General features: G+C 38.7%; 2 protein-coding genes across 6 annotated transcripts; one reads left to right on the plus strand and one right to left on the minus strand.

Annotated features, from left to right (window-relative positions):
• Positions 1–1,679: 1,679 nt before the first annotated feature.
• LOC132257107 (tau-tubulin kinase homolog Asator) lies at positions 1,680–17,806 on the plus strand. Of its 5 annotated transcripts, none has more exons than XM_059753864.1 (9): positions 1,680–2,089; positions 2,559–2,853; positions 9,616–10,037; positions 12,389–12,518; positions 12,588–13,025; positions 13,524–13,610; positions 13,749–13,878; positions 14,958–15,412; positions 17,461–17,806. In XM_059753864.1, exons 2-9 carry the CDS (start codon positions 2,716–2,718, stop codon positions 17,689–17,691), a joined length of 2,031 nt encoding a protein of 676 aa, XP_059609847.1. In that variant the 5' UTR covers positions 1,680–2,089; positions 2,559–2,715; the 3' UTR covers positions 17,692–17,806. The 5 variants fall into 5 exon arrangements, with proteins under 5 accessions (XP_059609847.1, XP_059609845.1, XP_059609846.1 ...); XM_059753862.1 differs by having other exon boundaries at positions 1,680–1,861; positions 1,997–2,089; positions 12,389–13,025; XM_059753863.1 differs by having other exon boundaries at positions 1,680–1,861; positions 1,997–2,085; positions 12,389–13,025.
• Positions 17,807–17,812: 6 nt separating this feature from the next.
• Positions 17,813–23,117, minus strand: LOC132257109 (adapter molecule Crk). Its single transcript, XM_059753867.1, has 3 exons — positions 22,317–23,117; positions 20,404–20,604; positions 17,813–18,151 (listed from the first exon to the last, which is right to left on the minus strand). The coding sequence occupies exons 1-3, from the start codon at positions 22,677–22,679 to the stop codon at positions 17,936–17,938; spliced, it is 780 nt and encodes a 259-aa protein (XP_059609850.1). The 5' UTR covers positions 22,680–23,117; the 3' UTR covers positions 17,813–17,935.
• Positions 23,118–24,969: the final 1,852 nt, after the last annotated feature.

A 24,969-nucleotide genomic window follows, 5' to 3' on the forward strand; every position in this document is an offset into this window, starting at 1 on the left:
GGCATCGTCCTCCCAGTCCCGTAGCCATCGTCGTGCAGGCATCAACATGGCGTTTCAGGGTAGAGAGGAAGTCCGCAAAGGCCACATCACCTAGCCTACAGGCATAGATATCATCCAATGTCTCGGACCGGAGCCTATGCTACTTAATAGTTCCTAAAATTTATCATATTTTCATTTTAAAGTTCATTATTGGTGTTTAAAATTATGATTTCGGCGAAATTTTACAATAAAATCACCATTCATAACACACATTTAAAGCACCTCGGCGAGGTGCTTTAAATAATTTACCAACTCCCAGATAATTTCGTCTCGAAATCTTTATGGTGAAAACACAGCATTTGTAATTTGTCATTTCTTCATCTCTTTTTTCCCCACGCACAGGTGCTGTCTCGACATGTCAGAGTCGGCCGCTGACAGAGTAGGAAGGAAAATACACGATACGCATGGGGAAGGAAGACATGAATAAATGACAAATTACAAATGCTGTGTTTTCACCATAATATCTTGACTTCAGATTACCAAATTTCAAAATATAACAGGTTGGTGTCTCAGATTTAGAAATAGTGAGAAAGTGACATTTTTATCTTGGAATCCTGGAGTCAAGAGCGGCTGTGGTTCAGTGGTCAATGCGTTTGACTCTCGATGCTACAGTCGTGTGTTCGAATCCCACCGATTGCAAATGTTCGAACACAGCAGAGCGCAAAAAGGTTAGCTCTTCACTGACAGATTAGGATATCCCAAGGGGTTACGTTGTATATTCCAGCTGAAACATACGCTTCACTGGATTTTTTTGCGCTCTGTCCCTGTATATATAAAGGTGGGCGTTGGAACCAATTATAGTTGGTCGGCAAGCTGATAAACTGCCACCGTCAAACAAAAACTTGTTTCGAATATCTCCTCTAATGGAGAAGGCTATGTCCTTCAATGGGATGTCGAAGCCACGTAAGTGAATAAGTAAGTAATCCTGGAATCAGAATATCAAATTGTATCGAAATTTTGATCTTGGTCCTCATTTTGGTGTCAGAATTACGCTCGTTATTATTCACATAACCGCATTTAATAATATTGCGATATTGCGTAAGATCATTTGAATTGTGAGCTCCACCTATGGTATGAAGCTCCCTGATTTTTGTCACCGTAGTCTTCACACTCTTGGAGAAAGGCTTCTGCGCTAAATAAATTCGCTTGGTACGTGTGGTGAGGGGACACCCAAGCCTAGTAATAAATGCATATAATAGGGAGGAATTCGTCTTTATGCAAATATAAATTCACAAAAGCCTATGCCAGGAATAGAATTGGAGACAGTGCAGTTGTCTTTTAGTGTATTTCATATTTTCCTTTGATACTGAGGCGTTCCCAGACCATAATATGGTTCATAAGGTTCATAATCAGCTATCACAACAACATATTAATAGAATCTCACTGTATTAATGACTAACCATTCACTAAGCATTAAGTGGCCGAAGTGTAGTACACAATTGAGTGTAAAGTGCACAATAAAAAAAAAAACAGAAAACAGCACCTTTGTAATATTACTAAATGAGAAATATTACGATTCAAAAAAGAAAAAAAATTATAAAATTGTGAATTTTCATTAATGAATATTAGGATTTATTAAATGTTCGGACTTTCGTATGAAAGATCGATGCTCTTGCAGCATAGGGTTATGGAACTTCCAATTGGGATCTGAATTAGATTTTCATTTAATGATGGTTGCTAGATGGTGCGTGCGCAGTGTAATGTCAAGTACATGGAAGTGAAGTACTATTGATCCGGTGCAGACGCGTCGTGAGTCTCCGTTAGCTGTGATATGCGTGGCGTGTGAGTGTGAACCGACGGACGAGCGTGTCCTCACAAGCAGGTGAACATTTACGCCGCCTACGCTTCTAACTCCACGGTCGTCTTTTTTAGTTGCTTCACATGTGTTCTTTTATTTCTCCAACGTATTTGTTTCCTTTCCTTTCCCCGCGACCACAAACTCATACCATTGCGAAAGCCGGAGTGACTGAGGCTTCGCGCGCAAGGTGGCGTCACTCAGGATGTCTGTAAATATAGCGCTTGAGCAGCATAGCCGGCACATTTACCGTAAGTGAGTAAGATCAGCGTCATCACAGCGTCCTGGTGCGGTTCATTATAATTTGCCTTTGCAAGTATAATAAGTATACGACCGCTTTTTAATTAAAATCTCTAATAGGTGACTTCCTACTGCTTTTTTTATACCCACACAGTTTTGTAACACTAATTATTTTAGTAGCCGAAAATTATCCTATCTCTTTTAATTAAATGAGTTTTCAAAGTAGAATATTATTATATATACACTCAAAATCGTATAATGTTTTGTACAGTGTATAACGCATTCAAATTAAGTTATATTGAGAGAATGATTAACTAGACAGTTTGATGTTAAAATACAAACTTCCATTGGTGTGATGTAAGATTAGATCATAAAATGCTTTGTTAATTTCAATATATAATCTTTATGGCTGGGAGATCACTTTCCAATTATTCTATTATTTCCATAGCACTAAAAATGCATGCTTAATGGAACATCTTTTCAGGTACAGCAACCGTGCTGTTCGCTGGCAAAGGCGCTCAAGCCAAAGCAAAGGAACTTGAAAGCATTTCAGTTTGTACTGGGAATGCGATGTGTAAGTGAATTAGTGAATTTAATTGTGATTTCTAGCCGTGATGACGTAGGAGCCCGAGCAGGCCCGAATGACGTCCGAGGACCTGCTACAACCTGGCCACGTGGTGAAGGAGCGCTGGAAGGTGGTAAGAAAGATCGGTGGCGGAGGCTTTGGAGAAATTTACGAGGGACAGGATCTTATCACACGCGAACAAGTCGCACTAAAAGTAAGTACTCTTAAAACACGAACCTTTGCAGATTGTTTTTTTCTTTATTATGCCTCAAATAAAAATAAATTTAGATGAAAAACAGTTTAGTTTGGTTTTTTAAAATGACAGGGACATTTACAGTCATTTTCCTTCAAATTGATTACTATCTGATAGGCATTATTTAACTTGAACATAAGTCTTGGTGTGTCTTTTTTAAGTTCAAATAAATTGATTTTTTCTCTCGAGAAACAATCACAACAGAAGGAATCGTCAATTGATTCAACTGTCTCGCTCTCCTCGTAAATTTCAGTATTATCTGAATTGCAATGATCCTGAGGCACACCGTCAAGAGTGCCCAAAATTTTTGGAAAAACTTTTGAAATATCAGAATTATGATCGTTTGTGGGAACGGTGGGAAACTTCTGTGTTATCTTTGGAGTAAGTGCTGCTCCCGTAGGCAAATGAGTTCCAGAAAAAGTAGTGCGAGAATCCCATGGTTCGTGAGAGTTTTCTTGCGAATATTCATGTGAAGTAGTAATGGGCGTTTTGAGATAATCATCTGAACTGGTGTCACGATAACTTAAAAGTTCAATCGGCTTATAAAACGTATGTTCAAATGGTGTAGAAGCTTCCTCAGATTCTTTCCACTCATGTGTTGTGGTTTCCGGAATATCCTCATAATGAGGGTTCACAGTTGCCTTGCAGAATGTTCACTAGAACGATTCGGAGATCATACGTTCTTTCAGAGTTTTCTGCGAATTTATGGAAGTAGTAATGGGCGTTTTGAGATAATCATCTGAACTGGTGTCACGATAACTTAAAAGTTCAATCGGCTTATAAAACGTATGTTCAAATGGTGTAGAAGCTTCCTCAGATTCTTTCCACTCATGTGTTGTGGTTTCCGGAATATCCTCATAATGAGGGTTCACAGTTGCCTCTGCAGAATGTTCACTAGAACGATTCGGAGATTCATCACTGTTCTTTTCAGAGTTTTCTTGCGAATATTCATGTGAAGTAGTAATGGGCGTTTTGAGATAATCATCTGAACTGGTGTCACGATAACTTAAAAGTTCAATCGGCTTATAAAACGTATGTTCAAATGGTGTAGAAGCTTCCTCAGATTCTTTCCACTCATGTGTTGTGGTTTCCGGAATATCCTCATAATGAGGGTTCACAGTTGCCTCTGCAGAATGTTCACTAGAACGATTCGGAGATTCATCACTGTTCTTTTCAGAGTTTTCTTGCGAATATTCATGTGAAGTAGTAATGGGCGTTTTGAGATAATCATCTGAACTGGTGTCACGATAACTTAAAAGTTCAATCGGCTTATAAAACGTATGTTCAAATGGTGTAGAAGCTTCCTCAGATTCTTTCCACTCATGTGTTGTGGTTTCCGGAATATCCTCATAATGAGGGTTCACAGTTGCCTCTGCAGAATATTCACTAGAACGATTCGGAGATTCATCACTGTTCTTTTCAGAGTTTTCTTGCGAATATTCATGTGAAGTAGTAATGGGCGTTTTGAGATAATCATCTGAACTGGTGTCACGATAACTTAAAAGTTCAATCGGCTTATAAAACGTATGTTCAAATGGTGTAGAAGCTTCCTCAGATTCTTTCCACTCATGTGTTGTGGTTTCCGGAATATCCTCATAATGAGGGTTCACAGTTGCCTCTGCAGAATATTCACTAGAACGATTCGGAGATTCATCACTGTTCTTTTCAGAGTTTTCTTGCGAATATTCATGTGAAGTAGTAATGGGCGTTTTGAGATAATCATCTGAACTGGTATCACGATAACTTAAAAGTTCAATCGGCTTATAAAACGTATGTTCAAATGGTGTAGAAGCTTCCTCAGATTCTTTCCACTCATGTGTTGTGGTTTCCGGAATATCCTCATAATGAGGGTTCACAGTTGCCTCTGCAGAATATTCACTAGAACGATTCGGAGATTCATCACTGTTCTTTTCAGAGTTTTCTTGCGAATATTCATGTGAAGTAGTAATGGGCGTTTTGAGATAATCATCTGAACTGGTTCACGATAACTTAAAAGTTCAATCGGCTTATAAAACGTATGTTCAAATGGTGTAGAAGCTTCCTCAGATTCTTTCCACTCATGTGTTGTGGTTTCCGGAATATCCTCATAATGAGGGTTCACAGTTGCCTCTGCAGAATATTCACTAGAACGATTCGGAGAGAGATTCATCACTGTTCTTTTCAGAGTTTTCTTGCGAATATTCATGTGAAGTAGTAATGGGCGTTTTGAGATAATCATCTGAACTGGTATCACGATAACTTAAAAGTTCAATCGGCTTATAAAACGTATGTTCAAATGGTGTAGAAGCTTCCTCAGATTCTTTCCACTCATGTGTTGTGGTTTCCGGAATATCCTCATAATGAGGGTTCACAGTTGCATCTGCAGAATTTGAGTGACTGGTAATTATTTGAGTTGTGTCGTAGTGTGGGTGAAAGTTATCTAAAACTCCCTTTTTTTGAAATGAGTTTTTTATCCCGTGATTTGAATATGTTGTGCTATCTGGTGTCTTTAATAAGTACATTGGAATTCGAGTTTGCTGATGTTCACCGAAATCTTCTGTTGTTTTTTCTTCACTGGAAGTGATTGTTTGGCGCTTCGCAGTTGTTGTTGTGTAATCTATAGTTTTTCCACAGTTTTTATCATTGAACGAACAGTGATCGTATTGTCCAAATGTGTCTTCCTGCGTCTCATACGAAAAGACTTTATGATAGTTATGTTTGAGTTGAGATTCAATTACTAGATCGTAATTATCATCATATGTGTCGTACTGTCCTTTTACTTTGTCTGTCGTTCTTGTGTCATCTACTTTTTGTTTTAGCATGTACATATCCACTATCTCGTCAGAATTAAGATATTTGCAATGAACTTGATTTGTCGGTCGACATTTGTCGCTTGTTATATCATAGTACATTTCATTAGGACATTCGTATTGCATTTGATAAAAATATCCATTTGCTTTTGGGATACACGAGCAATAACGTGAACAATCAGTGGGACATCGAAAACGCCCTTGATACTTGCACGGTGGACACATAGTATGTTCTAAGTTTTCACTTGGATTACACTTTCCATAGTAAGAGCAACGATTGAGGTTGTTGTTAAATTCCGTACCTTGAGGGCACCTAAATATTTTTTGAACGAAATACTTTGAATTTTGAATACAAGTGTAATAGAAGGAACAGTTCGATGGTACGGAAAATGTTCCTGCGTGATCACAGTCAGGAACATCTACTGTGCCTTTGGACTCGTCGTGAATTTTAAAACTGGGCCTAACAGATTGATCAATCTCCTCGCAGCACTTTTTTATGTCGTTAAAAATTGCTAGTCCGGAACATCGGCCAATTACCACGAAATCTTTCTGGCAGAAATAATAGTAATTACTTTTTGTCGGGTGAATTTTTACGCCAATGTAATCGTGTGCGCATCTTGTGGTCTATATAAAAGAAAAAAATATAAGTAATATTAGAGTTGAAAATAATTTCTTTGATTTTATAAGAATATTATACTGCTAAAAATTACGTGGAACAGGATTCAGAATAACCAATGTGGAAAATTTATTTCTTAACATTCTGTACTAGTATAGATGTGAATTGAACTCACGTTCATACATACATAGGTACTATTTATATATTATATTTGACGTATAATATATAGTAAAATTATAAAATTTATATCAACTAAATCTATTACTTACATGATCTGTGTAAATAGCCCTTCCACCACCTGGTAAATCCCGACAGCTCTTTGACGTAACATTGAAAAATTTTCCATGTGGACAGACATTAGCCTAAAATGGATGAAAGTCGAATTTCGTATTCTTCAGTTAAATATAAGTAAATGTTAAATTGAACTTGTTTTACTCATATACAATTGCAGTTATTAAGTTATAAGTTATATTTTTCACAACCTCAGGGAATAAATATCTGGCATAGCTGTTACTTATAAATACTGTCACTCCCATTAAAATTATGACACAATTCATTTTCTTCTTTCGCGATTATTTCTAATCTTCACTTATTCACACCGAAACTTCTTGCGCAAAACTGCACTAAATCAGGTGACTAAGAAGTGCTTTTATACGATAATGTGTATCTTTTTGTTTACATTAAATACCCGTTTGACATTGTATATTTTATACTGAAACTTTGTTCAAGATCATGTTAAGCAAAACATACTTCAATAAACAACAAAACAATATAACTGAATTAGTAAACATTCGTAGCGTGTAATCTTTGTCATCATACCAATTTTATCATGAATTGCAAAAAAGCACGCTGTTGTTTTACCTGCTGCGATGATCACTAATTAGCTAAAAAAATGTTTATGTTTCGGTTAATAAATTTTTCTCTTGATGAGACGAAATTGTATTTTAGGAGTTGATATTGCAACACAATTACTACCAGTTCGCCCAAGAAACTTTAAAGTATCAAATCAAATTAAAGCATGAGGGGTGGTTACCTACATGCGTCGAATGTGATAACATCAAACGAAGGATTGTTTTTTTTGCCGGCCGTCTGTAAATGGAAAATGGACTTGGTCTTACTGCCGCTACAGTTCAGTGATGTCAAATCAAACCCCCCACCCCTGCGTCCGACATTTTAAACATATCCAACACACATTGATCTGGGCGTAGCCTGGCTCTATCTGTAATCGCGCAAAAAATCAAGTGTCGCAAAATTGACTAAAATGACATCAGGGAGGCTAATTATGACGAAATGTGATGAAAAATGTGGGTCATTTTTTTTGGTTTCCGTCCATCGGTCGGTCGGTCGGTCCCTCATAAATGGACTTGTAGCGCCTAAACGGTAAGAGTTATAGACATGTGGTTTTCACCAAAGGTCAAAAATCCTTCTGCCGGTTCAATTCGGTGATGTCAAATTAAACCCCCCACCCCTCCTTCCGCCAACTAGCATACAACCAAAAAACGTTTCATTCATTTGCTCAGCCTCTATGGCATGGATTTGGCTCAAATTCCAGTATGTTATAGCTGGCATCAAGACCTTTCTAACGAATTGCCATTTAAGGCCCTAGGCCCTTCCAGACCCTAGATATTAGGGTCCAAATTTTCAAAACTAAGAATATATATAACTTTAGTTCTAATCATCCGATTTGAATGGTTGAAAGCTCGTCAGATAGATCTCATAAAAAACCATAACCCATCCCAACATCATAAATTGGTAGGGCCACTGCTAGAGGCGCTAAAGTTTAAAAAACCATTTTCGAAATTTCAAAATCAAATACCTCGAAAATTTGAATGTCAATTTTTTTTTAATTTTAATATGTTGTAGCTGAGGTCGAGACCTTTCCAACGAACCCCTAATCATGAAGATTGAAAGCATATTTACCTGCCTCTATCTCTGTATTATTTTTAAGTCCAAAATTTTGTCCAAACTCAAAATATTTTGAATGAAATTTTTAGATAGTCCAGATTAAGACGTTTCTAAAATGTGCTCATTCTTTTTACCAATGCCATAGAACCTGAGAAATAACGGTTTAAACTTTGTCCAAGTGATTAGAGCGATGCTGTTCCGCTTTCATATTGCACGTTATGCGCCCTCTACTTATGCTGTTTTCTACTCTACTGAATTGCCTACTTTGTGACGATTGAAATCGAAGTCAGCATCGCGAACCAACCCAATCTACAATAACTTTAATCAAGTATATAACAAACTTTGAGGAACTTCATTTATGGTGGCTAAAGTAAATTTCCACAAATAATAAATAAATTAGATCCAATATAACTTTTGCTTAACTACAAATCGAGTCTGCCACATTTGGAGTGTGCAGCCTCGCCCAGCTCACCCATAAGGGAACCTACGCGTTCCCTTATCACGTCCTTTACTCATTTGTTCAGCCTGTTTGACATAGATGAAGCTCAAAGTTTAATATGTTATAACTGGCCTAAAGAACTTTTCAATGATTCCATATTTAAGGACTAAAATCCTTTCGGACTCTAGATTTAAAGGATCAAAATGCAAAACTTAAATAGTCATAACTCCTCTTTTATTATCCGATTTGAATAATTTGAAGCTCATTGGAAAGGTCACACAAAGTGTCATTCCTCACTTAAATAGCTTAACTCGATACAACAATCTCTGGAGACGCTAAAGTTGAAAAGGGATTTTCAAAAATTTTTTACTAAATATCTAGAAGAAAGTTATGCATTTTTTTTTTTTTAATTTAAGTATGTTGACAATATGTAAAGAAGCGTACTTGCGTGTGTATATTCTGAGACTGAAGTTTATTCCAATTCAACCGTTCCAACCATGTTCTAGCGGCAGTACGATTTTTGACCTTTGGTATTAAATAAACCGCATAATCGTTTAGGCGCTATTTAATCATTTACGTGGGATCGATCGACTGACTGACGGACCAACGGACGGAACCCCAAAAAGTGACCCCGCTCGTTTTCGTCATGTTTCGTGATGTTAAACCCCCCTAATGTAATTTTGGTATATTTTTCAAGTGGAGCCGGCTTTCGCCCAGCTCTAATTCATTCCTCTGGAACTAAAACCAATCTGGAATTTTACGACATAGAGTTTTAATTGGAGCCCAAGGGGTGTCCAAATGAGCTAATAATTATCAAATATAAAAAATTGTTAGATTGTATTATTCTCTATTTTATTTAACAATATTATACAGGCACCTATATTATACTGAGCAAGATTTAAAATACTTTGTTGGATTAAAAAAAATGAGACTTTTGCTAATTTATCTTTATGGATTTCGACTTTTGCGAACAGGTGGAATCGGCGCGACAACCAAAGCAGGTGCTGAAAATGGAGGTGGCAGTGTTGAAGAAGCTACAAGGAAAAGAGCATGTGTGCCGATTCATTGGATGTGGGAGGAATGATCGATTCAATTATGTAGTGATGCAATTGCAAGGAAAGAACCTGGCCGAATTGCGACGTGCGCAACCACGTGGCGCCTTTAGTTTAAGTACCACTCTAAGGCTAGGCATACAAATTTTACGTGCTATTGAGTCCATTCACTCTGTTGGCTTTTTACATCGTGACATAAAGCCAAGCAATTTCAGCATTGGTCGTTTGCCGTATAATTGTCGTCGAGTATATATGCTAGATTTTGGACTGGCGCGGCAATATACGACTGGCACTGGAGAAGTACGATGTCCACGTGCCGCAGCTGGATTCAGAGGTACCGTTAGGTAAGTAAAAACCATATGATGTTATTATATAAAATTTACGAGTTCTGATAATGGAGCAATTTTCAGTCACGAATGAATGTAAAAATGTGTTATATTGGTTTAACACATGCCTTCGCTATTATAAGTCACATTTGCGGCTTAATATAGCGATTGTTTAGAAATATTCATCATTAGTGTTAAAAATACAATTAGTTATTCTGCTTTACACATATGTGTTAAACCATTTTGTACCATGAGAAATGTTATTTTAAAACGATCTCCAGAGGTTGTTTTGACGTGTAAAATGTCGAGTGAGTGATCGAAAGGTGTAGAAAGTTTGAAAGATGGATTAATCTGTGACTGTGGCAATTATTTTCATATATGAACGTGAAAGATATTTAAAGTAAGTTCTTATTATAACAAATTTATATTTATAACCTTATTTTAATGAATTTTGGAAATTTCAGGAAGACAGCGAGCTGGTACATGCAATACAAGAGGGACAACAGCGATTTCTTTGTTATGCCGGAAAGTACTTTCCGGGATAAATTCCGGTTTCCTCCATGTGCCGTCCAGGAGCTTATAGAGGATTAGCAGCCACATGATCAGGAGGGTATATACACAGCGATACCTTTTTATAATAAGGTATTGGCAGCGCTTTACTTTGATGCGACAGGAAACGATCAATTCTGTGTGGGCTATAGCCACCTAATCCATCTAAGGCAGCCCTCACCTTCAAAGTGTATTGTATACATCTCGAAGATAATTGTTGATCACAAGGCACGAGAATGTATTAAATTTCCGGAAAAAAAACACTGATTACTCATCAATGTATGACGGAATTAAAGCCACTGAACTAAAACTCCTATTTACTACGCCACAACGTTTCGGAAATTTATTTCTCCTTCATTAGGTGTGTGGGTGTTTGGGGTGAAAGTTGGTCAAATTTCATCAAATCATCACCTTAAGTTGAGGCGAGAATGTGGATTGTGCAGCTCGTGGCAGTAGAAATAAGAGGTGGAGTGGCTTTTTGTTCACCAAAAGGGAACGAAGGAATGTCCTGGGTATATCCACTCATTGCACGAAATATTGCGGCATTTTTGTATTTCCGCGGCTTTTCAATGACGCTAAACCGCGCGTCCTTTTCAAGCAGAAAAGTGAAAACATTCACAAGACGGCGCTGATATCAGTGAAAACTGCAGTAGATGGCACAATCATAATTTTCACGACTTACCTTTACTTGTCATTAGTTAAACAATGTGTAATCATTTTAAACTCCCCAGAATTGTTTTAAAACGTTTTAGCGGGAATAGCAAGGGCTGTTTTCCTTATTCTTTAGTAATGTTAAATTTTTGCACATTTGAAAATTTAACACGTCTGTGTTCGGTTGGTATTCATTCCAACACACAGTTATCATTCCATATAGAAGTTTAAAAAAAAAACACGATAATTAGACTACCTCTAGGAATGCTGAATGCTCAAACAAAATATTCAGAATAATATACGTATATAAAAATGTGGATTAGCACACGTTTCGCGTGTAAAGCATAGGAATTATTAGCTGGTACACACATTTACATCAAAGCTAATATCTGTTTTCGCGCTAAAAATCGAACCTAGCAAAAACAACTCGAATCGACTCATGCAATGTTGGAATAACGAAATATGACGTAAATGGGGGGGGGGACACTTTTTTGATTTTCGTGTCTGTTTGTCGTTCCGTCCGTCCGTCCTTCCGGCGTGACAAACGGCCTTGTGGGGCCTAAACGGTAAGAGGTATCGACATGAGGTTTGCGGCAAAGGTTAAAAGTGTGCAGTGGTAATGAAGACTTTTTTTGGTCAAATCCAACCCCCCACCCCTCCGTCCGCCACTTTGAACACCCCCAAAATACACTTTCCTCAATTATTCAGCCCCATCTGGCATGAATCGGACTCAAATTCTGGTATGTTATAGCTGACCTCAGGACATTTCCAACGAACCGCCACTTTACAACCTAGGACCTCCCGGACCCTAGCTAAAAGGGTTCGAATTTCAAAAATAAAAATGGCCATAGCTTCGCTTCTAATTAATCGATCGGAATGATTTTGTATTCCAATCATAATTCCATAGAAGTAAAATTGGAACATTTGACAGCAATTTTAGGGCTCCCTTGATATTTGCCGTTGAAAGGCCTAATATTTTTCACAACTTTTGTATAATTTGCAAATAGTAGGGATCGATCATGAAACAGTTATGTACCGTTATATTTGTGTCCGACATTACCGACTGCACTACGGCCACTTCTAAAAACATGGCATAGAAAGAATAATTTTATTACGTAAGAATAGAAAATAAGAACCAATATCTAATTAACATTATACATTTATTACAGATATGCCAGTATAAATGCACATCGAAATCGTGAAATGGGCCGGCATGATGATCTTTGGTCGTTGTTCTACATGTTAGTAGAATTCGTGAATGGACAGCTGCCGTGGCGTAAGATTAAGGACAAGGAGCAGGTGGGCCTTATGAAGGAAAAGTACGACCACCGGCTTTTACTTAAACATCTGCCATCTGACCTTAAGCAGTTTCTCGAGCACATTCAATCACTTATGTATGCGGACAAACCAGACTACACGATGCTAGCCAGCCTGTTCGAACGTTGCATGAAACGACGTGGTGTAAAAGAAGCTGACCCGTACGATTGGGAAAAAGCAGACTCCGTTACCGGAACAACTGTGATAACGGCGAACTCACTTCAAAGTCAACTGCGCAATGAACATCTACATGTAACACAAATGACAGTAGCAGCCAGCAGCCACATAGAGGTCCCCCGGCCATCCACAACAGAACCTTTAAAAACTCCAGATCGTAACTGCAACACGACCACGCAGCCTTTAGCAGTACCACAACGCCCCCAAGTACCGCCCCAACGCCTACGAATTGATCAAACATCTGTTCGTACTCTGCCGAATGCCGTTTCACTGAATAGTCCTACAAAACGGATTGTAGTTGGCCCAACAGATGTAAGTAATCTTTTTATTACAACTGTAAGTGGTGTATAGTTAAGGCCGTTGAGGGGCATTCCTTGATGAATTCAAAATATAGGCATACAATGTGAATCTGGACCCAGGACTACTAGCTGACAAGCGAGAGCGCTGTCAACTTCTATAAAGCCGCTAGTGTTTTGTTTTTTTTTTTCTATATAGATTCCAATAAATCATTCCATGAGGTTTTAAAAATGAATCACAATTGTTCCAAAAATTTTTGGACTTCAGGGATTAGGAAAGAATGTGCGAAACGTTGATAAATTTAACGGATATAAACCATGAAAACGATTCCTTTGTTAATTCTTTTGAGTCATATCAGTATAAATACAAAAATAAATTAATACCTAATTTATTAAAGAGACTTGCGGTTGAAATTGGATTTATTAGACATTTTGACTCTAAATATCTAAAATATAATTTTTCTCGATAATAGATTAGAAATGATTTTTATTTTTGAACTTATTAGGTGTTTAGTGTGATTTCAGGCACAGAACTTGGGCCCGCCGTGAGCCCCCAGATGACAGCATTTATTCTGTCCTTGTCGCCTTGAACGTTATTCTGGTTAGTCCGCGTATTGTTCAACTTTAGTCGGATCCGTTGGAACGGAATCTGCTGTCATACGCATGTTTATGCTTGTGATGGCTGTGATGCAGCTTAGCTTTATCCAATTTGATAAAACTTTGTTTTTATTCTTCACAGCAACCGCATGCAAAAACGCACGAACTAGAGGCAAAGAACAACGAAAACACACCGCCCAAAAGCGCAGAGAAAGGGAATGTAGGTCGCTTGAGAGTTTTAACAGCGCCACCAACCAGTGTTCAAGATTTGGGTGAGTTAAACAAATTTGTCTCTTACCTAATATTCTAACATTTAATCTCGTACTACCGCTTGGTGCGCTGAGTTCAAAAATAACTTTTAAAATTTTAGTGCTATGTGTAAGAAGTTGAGGCCTTTCCAATGACCACCCGACTATGAAGGTCAAAGTTTTTGAGAGTGGAGGAATTGTGGTTCAAATTCACACATTTACCAACAAATATTTTTGTTAATTATAAACTAATTTCATACATATTTTCACCAAAAGATGTTACTCAACGCCCTTTTAGTAATAAAAAAATAAAAATCATTCCGATCGGTTCATTAGAAACGGAGGCCAATTAATTTTTGAAATTCGAACCCTTTTAGCTAGGGTCCGGGAGGTCCTAGGTTGTAAAGTGGCGGTTCGTTGGAAAGGTCCTGAGGTCAGCTATAACATACCAGAATTTGAGTCCGATTCATGCCAGATGGGGCTGAATAATTGAGGAAAGTGTATTTTGGGGGTGTTCAAAGTGGCGGACGGAGGGATGGGGGGTTGGATTTGACAAAAAAATCTTCATTACCACTGCACACTTTTAATCTTTGCCGCAAACCTCATGTCGATACCTCTTACCGTTTAGGCCCCACAAGGCCGTTTGTCACGCCGGAAGGACGGACGGACGGAACAACAAACAGACACGAAAATCAAAAAAGTATCCCCCCCATTTACGTCATATTTCGTTATTCCAACATTGCATGAGTCGATTCGAGTTGTTTTTGCGAGGTTCGATTTTTAGCGCGAAAACAGATATTAGCTTTGATGTGTATCCCAGCTAATAATTGGAGTCAATGATCCTCTAAAGGAAATGGTTTCGATGTTCAGTAGAATATAATTTTAACATACTAATTTGCAGACTTTAACTTAAAAGCGAGTCTGAATGAGAATCCAGTCTTCTGGTGTAATATGTTATACGACGAAGTAGCAATCTGGAGGCTTTGGAATCAAGATTTGGGCAAGACAAGTGGTGGATAAATATTTTCACCTAGGTCTTGGTCAGAAAGAAGTTAATAAGGTTAAAAGTGAGGTCTCTAAATATTGATTTCCTGTCGTTACAGGTAGTTGTACAGATACAGCAGCTTCACTACCCACGGCAGTAGGTCGTGGCATGCTGAAGAGTTTTGGTGGACGACGATCCAGCGGAATGCGACCGGGTTGCCGACAAGTGACACGAGATCACAGTGTGACTCAGTTTGCCGTTATTGATGATGAGAATGTGTCAGCACTTCAGCAAATCACTCGAGGTGGTGCAGCACTTACTCTAGCATCGCAATGGAAAAGTCAGTTTGACGATAGTGAAGAGACTACAGATAACGAGTGGCGACAAGAACCACATAGTCCACAGCCATGGCGTCGGCGTGCTCGTCGCACCCACCTTAATATAACAGGTATTGAAAAGTACTCACAGCTGCAAGATTACTTACCACATTGTTGGAGTGAACCGGCGCTCGGTGAAATCTTGCGACATCATCTGACACCGCCACTATTGCAGCAAGCGGCCTTTGATAAGACGGTAAGTATTAGTTCCTTATGGTTAAAACATAATGTTGTTTTGCAGATTGTACAGAACCCCGCTAGATTCATTATAAAAAAAAATGTGAATAAGCACAGGCTTCGCGTGTGCTTATGATATACTAGCTGGGATATGAAAATTTCTCTCACGCGAAGCCTGTGCTTATTCACATTTTTTTTTTCATTTCGGTAACATCACTCTCCACATCCCATGCGTCCATCGACGTCATAGCTTTGCTTCCATCCGCCGGGGCAATACGATGGAAAAGTCCCATTATTGGATGTATAATGTTGTCCTAAAAGTACAATATGCATGAAGGTATGAGTTTACCTGTGAGTGTGCGGCAGAAAGATTTTAAATTTGCGGTATAGGTATAAAAACTGTTTGACCCACACTAGGTAAAGTAAATCAAATGTACAGAAACAATATAAAAAGAAAGACTCATATGAATAAAACGAGTTGCAAGTCTCGAAATAAGACGTACAGCGCCAGATTGACGGCATCAAAATAGGCAAATGCATACATGTCGCGGCATTGTTATAGAAACGCAGACGTGGCTAGGACAATGCAAAGCGCGATCAGAGGAACACAGAACAAGATCAAATAAAGGTGAATCATACATAGACAGATGACAGAAGGCGGACCACGGTTCTAGGATCAATCTCCCGCCACCAACGACTAACCCCCAATACCGTCAAAGGCTCCTCCAAGCGAGAGATGTTGTTCATAATCAAAGGGGCACGATATGAGAGAGTTCTTCTAAATTGTTCATGGAATGGCATCGGCATATCTATTTAGCGATCTCTGGCCCTACGATCTCTCTCCAACAGAAACTGGGCTCCTAAACGTCTGAAGAATATGTCCTAGGCTATATAAATATATCTGTGTGTGACGGAACAAAGGCCAGAAAAGCTCAACTCCTTTTCACTCTGTCACGACGTTTCGGAGCTATTTATTTCTCCTTCATCAGGTGTGCGGGTGTTTGGGGTGTAAGTTGGTCAATAATCTTCAGATCACCACCTTTTAATCTCACTGCCTCAAGGTTGATGAGAGAATGCTGATCGTGCAATTTGTGCTTGTCGTGCAACCTCACTTTTGCTTGGTGCTCGTAATTTTCTTATGGAAAATATTGAAGTTATTTCGCAAAGTGCTGTTCTGTGCTGCATCGCTGTATCACGTTAATCAATTTCTTCGTTGAAAAGTGAGGAAATGCACACGAAAATTACTGATTAGAGCAGAAATTTCGAGAAAAACGTTTTGCGCGGATCTTTTCGCTGCGCGTCAAAGAAGCTTCGCTTCTAATTAATCGATCGGAATGATTTTGTATTCACTGGAAAGGTCTCGTAAAATGCCATCTCCCACAAAAACAACATAACTTGGTAGGACCACCGCTAGAGGCGCTAAAGTTAAAAAAACCATTTTCGAAATTTCGATAACGAATACCTCAAAAACGAAATCATGTATTATCTTTCAAAATTTTACTGTTATTTAGAACAACAGAATTTTATATGTCCACCACCAGATGCGCTAATGTGTCAAAGGCATTTTGATTGGAATTTTAGAGTCAATAATTTTATTTTCAAGGGCATCCTACTTTGATATAATCCCTAAGTATTTCGAAAGTCCATTGCGAGGCGTTTCCAAAATGAGGTTATACTTGTCTGTCGAAGCCATAGAAACTGTTCGAATTTCATGAGCTGAATTTCATATTGCATATGAAAATTTCCGTGTTTTCTTTCCTTGTACTAAATCGAGTTGGCCACGGAAGAGAGACATTTTTATATCCGAGCTAGAAGGCGTAGCAAACGCGACGTGTGTGCTTATCAACATTTTTTTTTAAGATTTGTATTTTTGGCGACAAGAATGTACGCTCATTTGGCCCTCAGATTTCGAGTCGGTGTGCTCAAGACTACATCGCAACATTGTCTTCTAATTATCTGTTTTGGTCAAATTTTTATATTTTGAGAGCATTTAAAAAATTTAACAATATTTTGTATAAATTTAGTTACAACATTTTCTCAATATTACTGCATTTTCATCTACTTTAGGTATTTCAATTGGACATAATGCGGAACGTGGGAGTATGCGTTGTAAGTCCTGATCTCCAGACGATCCCCGCGGTGCTGGCGCCGGCCGTGGGTAGTCTTCCAAACATGGCGCTGCAGGATTTTTCTCCCCCTGACGAGCCAGTCTCGGTAGAATGCGCTGTAGCCGGCAAGCTGGAGATTCGCGTCTTGCCACTAGACCTCAAACAGCGCCCTCACTCAGTGGAAGAATGAAGCATTTGTACGAGGGGAAATGATATCGCCGTTCGGCTCAGACACAACACCAAATAAATGAGGCAGTGTTATTTTAAAAGTCGTGTGTAGTGTGAAATAAATGCAACAAAAACAATGAGTATAGTTTGGAATTACACCTAAATGCATTTTACTTATTCTCTTTCTGGCTATGATACAGTTTGACTTCAAGATGAAAATAAATACTTAAATTCTCACGTTACAAAAATACGCAATGTGATCTCATCTAGTCCTCAGCGCATTCCTCAGAATCGGCGTCGATAAATTCGACATGTGTAAAAGGAAAATGACCTATTTTGCCACGTAGTTCACCTTCCCACTGGCCGTTAATATTCATCTTCGTCACCTTTATCACATCGCCCATCTCAAGTTTGAGAGCAGTTTTGTCATAAGCGTTTGGCACGCGTGGTTGCTTAACACGCGCGTGCGCAGGAAGGCGTCTCTGTAATACAAAAAAATATTATCAATTATTATAGTTTATCATTATTTTGAAAAATTACATAATAAATAATTGAAAGAAATTTTTGCATAATGTAATGCCACAAACAGATATTTTCAAGAAATATAAGTCGTAATGAAAAAAAAACAAATACATACACATTGTTTCGGATATGATTAGGTGAGGCAAAACGGCAAATTTGCCATGTGGTGAAATTGATTTACATCTAAACGTTAAAATAAAGCATTCAAATTCTATAACTTGCAGCAAATTCGCGATAGCTCGATAGGGCGGGTACAATTCCTAAGAATGGGCTCCCGTATGTGCGGATCGACAGGCGAACTTCAAACACTTAGTTCGCGTGACCTCTGGTGACAACTCATGTCATCAATCTATAGGTATCAATCGGTGGGTCTTCGATTGTACGCCTGAATTTACTACATACTGGGATTTACAACACAGAGAATAAGTCAAATCTTACAATATAATATAAAATAGACCCAAGAAATCTAAATATTACGACGAAAAAGTGCACAATTTTTCAAAATCAGTTCATTACGGTGTTAAAAAGGATTAGAGGGCCCTTAGGAAACAATTCCTAATGGATCTTAAAAGCAGACACAATGGAATTCGCCCAAAACAACTGAGCAATGTATTGAAAAAGATAATCGCGTTCTTATCCGCGACATTTTTCCCGCGGAATTGAAGTTTGTTGGAAAAGTTCACACACACACACACACACACACACACACACACACACCACACACACCACACACACAACACACACACATATGTATATATATATATCTATATATATATATATATATATATATATATAATATATATATATATATATATATATATATATATATATATATATTGTTGTGACTGAAAAACACCGCGCCATCCGCCCAGCAACACCGAGAGGAAAAGGAGCTCTACGACTGATTTCGCCGAAAAACACAATTCAGGACAACATTACTAGGCGTTACTAGTGAAGACCAATGGCCAGTGAGTGTGTGGATAGTTCTTCTTCTACAATGCTATCGGGGTTCATCAGCGGCGGCTTTCCGTGTCTCTGGGACTGTGATCAAGTCGCTCCCTACGGGTGAGCGTCCTTCGAGCCGCCTCTGATGCCTAAGACGCACGCCCCGCGCGTCTCCGTCTCCTCGTTCGCGAGTTGAGCCATCGCCGCTCTTTCCTCTTCAGGGAGAGACGGCTATCCCCTTCAGGGATGCAACCCCTCATTAGACAAATGGAGGGCTTTGTGAGGCCAAGAGTGATAATTGGCGTGTATTTGGATTTGGGCGCTCAGGAAAGTCCGCTTAGGCCCTGTCCTTCTGGCCACCTTTGCGGGTGAAAATCCTGCACTATATATATATATATATATATAGTTTTACCGTACCATCTAATAAGAGTGGGAAAATTATGCAACGCGAGTCGCTCAGATGTCTACAATTTTTTTTTTAAGTTAAGAAAATAACAGCTACAGGAAGAAATTCACTCTCTTGAACGCAATACACCGAGGAGGATACACATGCAGACGGGCGGAGCTCCAAGGGTGGCGGAGTCCCAGGCGTTGTGAGAGTGGTAGCATCTTACCGGAATGCTCCTTTGCGACTTAGACTCCCGAAGCCCATCATAAAGTTTTGATGCAGTGAAATTATGGAGTATAAATATGATGACCCTCTTTTATAGTGGCCTCCAGCAGTTTGGTATGGCCACATAGTAAATTTAATGGTTAATATACCCTTTTTATTCTTAACAAATTGCTTTAGACTTAAAACACTTTTATGATCCTTTGTACTCTTAAGCCTCTTATTAGCCAAAACACATTTTTTGCGCCTCCCAATGAACTGTAAGATACAAACATTCAAGAATGTGCGCATATCCTGATCATATCTGAGCAGAATGTGGTGAAATGTTATCAAGAAATTATCAAGATTATGCTCTAAACAGGCGATAAATCTGCTCAATATTGTGGCGAAATAAGAGCGTCTGTATATGTATGAGCATACATAAATTATTGCATCATCCGCCGTAATCGCTTCTGCACTCATATATTGTCTGAGCGCTGTTTTATATGGGTGTTATGTGGATGGTTTATATGGGGTGTTGCTTGATTATAAGAATTTTGATTCAGCAGTCAAAAATCTTATAGCTGATTTTAGCATTATGTTTCACATGCTGATTTTAGGTCAATGTATTCGCTGGGATTATAGAATTTGAGATATTATTTGACTTTTGATACTAACGTGTAGGTTTGACTTCTTCATGTGTGCTTCTGGTGGAGCGTGTGTTGTTACAATTGGACATTTCTCGTCTATACGTTGAACGTAAGGTACAGGAATTTGCCCCACCTGTCCTTGAATGTTGCGCGCCGTCCACCACTGATCTTCATCTTTATTCAGCACGTACAGTACGTCACCTTTGCGGAACGGCAAGTCGTCCTGGTCCTGCAATAAATAAACTATAGGGTACTGATTGAGCGCGGCAAATCGTACCATAAAGCGGCACAAGATGATTTGAGCCACGCTTGTTACACACTTAAAACAAAAAATTGCTAGCTTTGGAAAAGGTTATTGAGAACTATCACCTAATTAATCCTCTAAGTACAAAATGCTCCGATGGAACTGAAAGAAACACCGAATTTTTAGCACCAAAAGGAAAAATGGCCTAAATTTCATAGCTGTCCTAACTTAATTTTCGCTACTATACACCCCAGTTGGTTGACAATCACATTATGAATTAATACAAAAGTTGCAAGATAGGTATGTCACAAAAACAAAGAAAATGTGGTAGCACTGTATCATAAAGCTAGGAAACATCTGAACACTTTTCCTACAATTTCATTGAAAATAATTATTTGATACATCAAAATCATCATTCCGTGCCAGCTCCTTTAGTCGATCACTCATTAATTTTGCTTCTAAGTTTGAATTTTCAGTAAGGAAATTATTGTAATATTTGGTGGGAGTGAAACTAAGACCTCTGGTTCCATACTTTGTGGTGTTAGGCTTAGTGTGATCCAGTAGGTGAGATTGTCTGGTGTATTTCTTGAGATTTTGTACGAGAGATATAAATTGAAATCAGCCAGTTTTATTCTGTTTAAAGTTTTGAAACACTGTAACATTTCAGTTTGAGACGTTTCTAAAATAAGATTATACATTCATATTGAAACCATAGAACTCAAATTAAGACGGTTAAATTTATATGTTCATGTTTCGCGAAGCGTATGCTTATCCACATTTCTAGGCACTGTAATTTTCATTACAGGTATTATTTCCGTTTTTCTATTATAATATAAAATAATTAGGATATTCGTGCAAAAAGTTTTGGCATCAGCTACTAAATAATTGAATTTAAAGAAAATATGTATATTTTTTCAGAACTTTTGAAAATATTTTTTTTGCTATATAAGCGCGTCTAATTGTGGCTGTATGAATTCAGATGATCATTCAGGAGCCGGAGTTAAGGACCCTAAAGTTGCCACAATAGACCGATACGGTCACAGTGGCGGGGGCGATCAGACGACCCACCCGTTTGCAAATCTAATTCAAAGACCTCTTATTTACATTCTAAACCATTTTACTCAGTCAATAAGAAGCGAAAGTCTAACATATGTTTTTTAAAACTAGGATCCTGAGATACCTATTTCTATAAATTAGGATTTACGGGAGAGGTCTTGAGCCAATTAATTATACAAATTTACTGTTGATTTTACGTTTTAAGACAACAAGTTTCACCATTACTTATAGTAAAGAGATTGCTAATGTGGGATTTGAGTGTCACAGCATATCGGCATCTCCGTGCATCTTGACTGCAATGCAATGTACGAAGAGGCAATTTAATCAATTTATTCGAAAAATTCCGATCCGGCGTAAAAAAAAAATCTCGTGAAACACTTACGTTTAGGGAAACGTAAGTGTTTCACGAGATTTTTATTTTACGGAGGCTAGGGAGCCTCCGGACATCCTGGTATATTTAAATACATAATTTAGTTAATAATTATTACTGCACCCCTACATCTCGGCATCTCCGGTGCATCTCGACTGCCTTTCGGACCAAGTGACACAGCATCACCGACATTAGCCACCCCTTGCTTTTAACCTAATTGTGTACTATTAAGTTGGCTTTTGTACCACATTCGCGCAATAAAATTACTTACGCTGCCGTCAAAGTCAAATTTGCCAAGTACACACTCAATACGTTTAGCAGCAGGTCTACGAAGTGGCGTAGTATCAAGATAGTGCAGTTTATAAAAATCCAACAGTTCGGGTAGATCAGCAAAAGATTGATCTCCAATGCGAAAAACAACTCGTTCGCCTTGGACGATGCGGTTGATAATATAGTGGCTGACCTTGGCGTCCTCGCGCACACATAGCACAAAGTCACCTATTATGGTAGCGGAGTCTCGAACAAGAAACACACCGCCTTCCCGTTCGGCCATGAGTAACTCCGTAGCTTCCTGGCGTGTCATGGCGCCGAAGTACCAACCATTTCGGTCATGTATGTCAAAAGAAAGCGCCATGCCGGCGCAGCAGCATCAATACTATCACTGGGGCCTCAGTATAGTTGTCAACCTATTTTAATCTCCTCATAACTACATTGCAAGATGTCAATAAAGCGTCGTATGATTCTCACAGGACAGCAAAAATGATTTTTCCGTGACATACTCCAGACCTATTTTAAAATTTAACACACTAAATTGGCCTACTGCACTGGGCTCAATTATTCCCAATTAACCATGAAAATAAAGTAACAGATATCACTTAACAAATTTTGTCTATCATCACCCACTTGATAAAATTCTGTGGAACTGCGTGTCGTACCATATCCATTGTTTTTCCATTTGATTCGTCCTATTTTTGGATGGGACGAACGTCTTATGCTATGCAATATAACATCCATTGGACGCGTGGGACGTCTTGTGAGAAATTTAGTATGAAAACGGTAGGCGCTCAGTTGCTGTTTCACATGGTATGTAAGCGTTTCAAGAAATGGATACGCGTCGGTAATAGATGTGAAATCTTTTCAGATTTGAATAGAATAGAATAAAAATTATGTTGTTTTTTTCCCCTCCCCTCCATATAAGGTCTTTAGAGCTTTGCTTCATTTTTGACCAACACATATTTTAGAGTGTCAACTACACTTACAAACATATATTGTGGGTCTTTAGAAACTTCACAATTTCCAACAACGGACCACTACACTTCTCCTCCAACGTGCATGCCAATATATCCCTTACAGAGCAGCTCGCACCAATCTCCCCAAACACCCTCGTCAGTGTGCTCCTTCCCTCAACATATCTCCCACATTGAAACAGCACGTGATCCACATCTTCAGGGACCAAGAAGATCTCACAGTTCATCTCCTCAACTATCCTGATACGATAGAGATGTGCCCTCAATCTGACATGTTTTGCAATTATTCTACTTATACAGCATAATCCCTCTCGACTCCTGTGCACCTGTTAGCACTTCTATGCTGCCAGGATGAGTTGAGACCATTAGTCCAAGACATACACGTAATGATCGCCATTGAATCCTATACAATTTCACTAGGTGGGTCCTCTCCGCGCCTCTAAATACAAACGCTCCGTACTCAAGCACCGTTCTGACTGTAGTTATATACAGAGTCTGCAATACTGCAGGATGACACCCCCATCTGGTACCACTCACCGCTCTCATGAAATTCACTCTCTTGTTGCAAGTCTTCACTATATTTCTGATTTGGGCACCCCAGAGACACTTAGAGTCAAATATGACACCAAGGTACCTAAATGTTCTCACTTTCATGAGGTTCAGCTCGTTTTTCTGCGACCCCTATCACTATATCGTGGGATAGAGGATTCTATTCTACGCACAAACAAATTGTAGCACAAAGGAGCCAGCACAGATCCCTGGGGTAAGCCAACAAATCCCGTTCTAGTCGTCACTCTTTTCCTGCCATCATAGAATTCCAGTCGTCTTTCCGACATGAGCCGTCTCAGGAGAGTGCCCATCTTCATAGGCAATCCTACCGCCACCAGATATCGACATAAAACATTCACCAATACTCCATCATACGCCGACGTCACATCCAAGAAAACACAACCCAACATCTTCTTTTCACACCATGCTATTTGTACCTTGGCATATAAGGCGGCCAGGCAATTTTGAGTACCCATTGCTCTGCGGAACCCCATTTGGGAGTCAGGCAGGAGATTTTTATCCTAGCTCCAAGATTCCAATCTTTTTAATATTAATTTCTCAAAAACTTTGCTTACAGTTGAGAGTATACAGATTGGGCGGAAGTGTGACACCATTGAACCATCCTTGTCCGGTTTCTTAATTGCTATGACACGACCATCCAGCCATGTGTCTGGGATAATAGACAGTGACATGAAATCATTAAATATGCTTAGCAGCAAGCGAATCCCTTTGCGTGGCATATTTTTTATAAAGCTCATTTTTATTTTATCTAGGCCTGCAGCTTTATTTTTTGTCGATAATAATGCCACCATTAATTCCTCCATTTCAAAGCTTGACCAATATGGAATCATGGAAACAAACATGGAATGGCCTGCCCGCAAATGGAGGGGCCAGCTTGTCAGCAAATCCTTCATATAAATTTGGATGCATAGATCCTTTTCTACTCTTATTTTGGCCTAGTAAAGTTAGTAAAGTATTTTGACCTAATAAAGAATTTCACAACGTTACTTATGCTCTTTAATTATTCTTTATTAACATTACATTTCTTCCACCCGTTTACTTTAACAAGATTTTATTAGCTGGGATATACATCACAGCTAATATCTGTAATCGCGCTAAAAATCGAAC

Source organism: Phlebotomus argentipes, unplaced genomic scaffold (genome assembly GCF_947086385.1).
Source record: "Phlebotomus argentipes unplaced genomic scaffold, Phlebotomus argentipes genome assembly contig_75, whole genome shotgun sequence".
Classification (NCBI taxonomy): domain Eukaryota; kingdom Metazoa; phylum Arthropoda; class Insecta; order Diptera; family Psychodidae; genus Phlebotomus; species Phlebotomus argentipes.

Excerpts from the sequence above, each read along its gene's own strand:
- LOC132257107 (XM_059753862.1), top strand. The coding sequence starts at position 2,716 with ATGACGTCCGAGGACCTGCTACAACCTGGCCACGTGGTGAAGGAGCGC. Across the intron at positions 13,026-13,523 it reads TTGTAGTTGGCCCAACAGAT|TGTGATTTCAGGCACAGAAC; the intron begins GTAAGTAATCTT and ends TTAGGTGTTTAG. Across the intron at positions 15,413-17,460 it reads AAGCGGCCTTTGATAAGACG|GTATTTCAATTGGACATAAT; the intron begins GTAAGTATTAGT and ends CATCTACTTTAG.
- LOC132257109 (XM_059753867.1), bottom strand. The coding sequence starts at position 22,679 with ATGGCGCTTTCTTTTGACATACATGACCGAAATGGTTGGTACTTCGGC. Across the intron at positions 20,605-22,316 it reads AATTTGACTTTGACGGCAGC|GACCAGGACGACTTGCCGTT; the intron begins GTAAGTAATTTT and ends TATTTATTGCAG. Across the intron at positions 18,152-20,403 it reads TGAAGAAGTCAAACCTACAC|AGACGCCTTCCTGCGCACGC; the intron begins GTTAGTATCAAA and ends TTTGTATTACAG.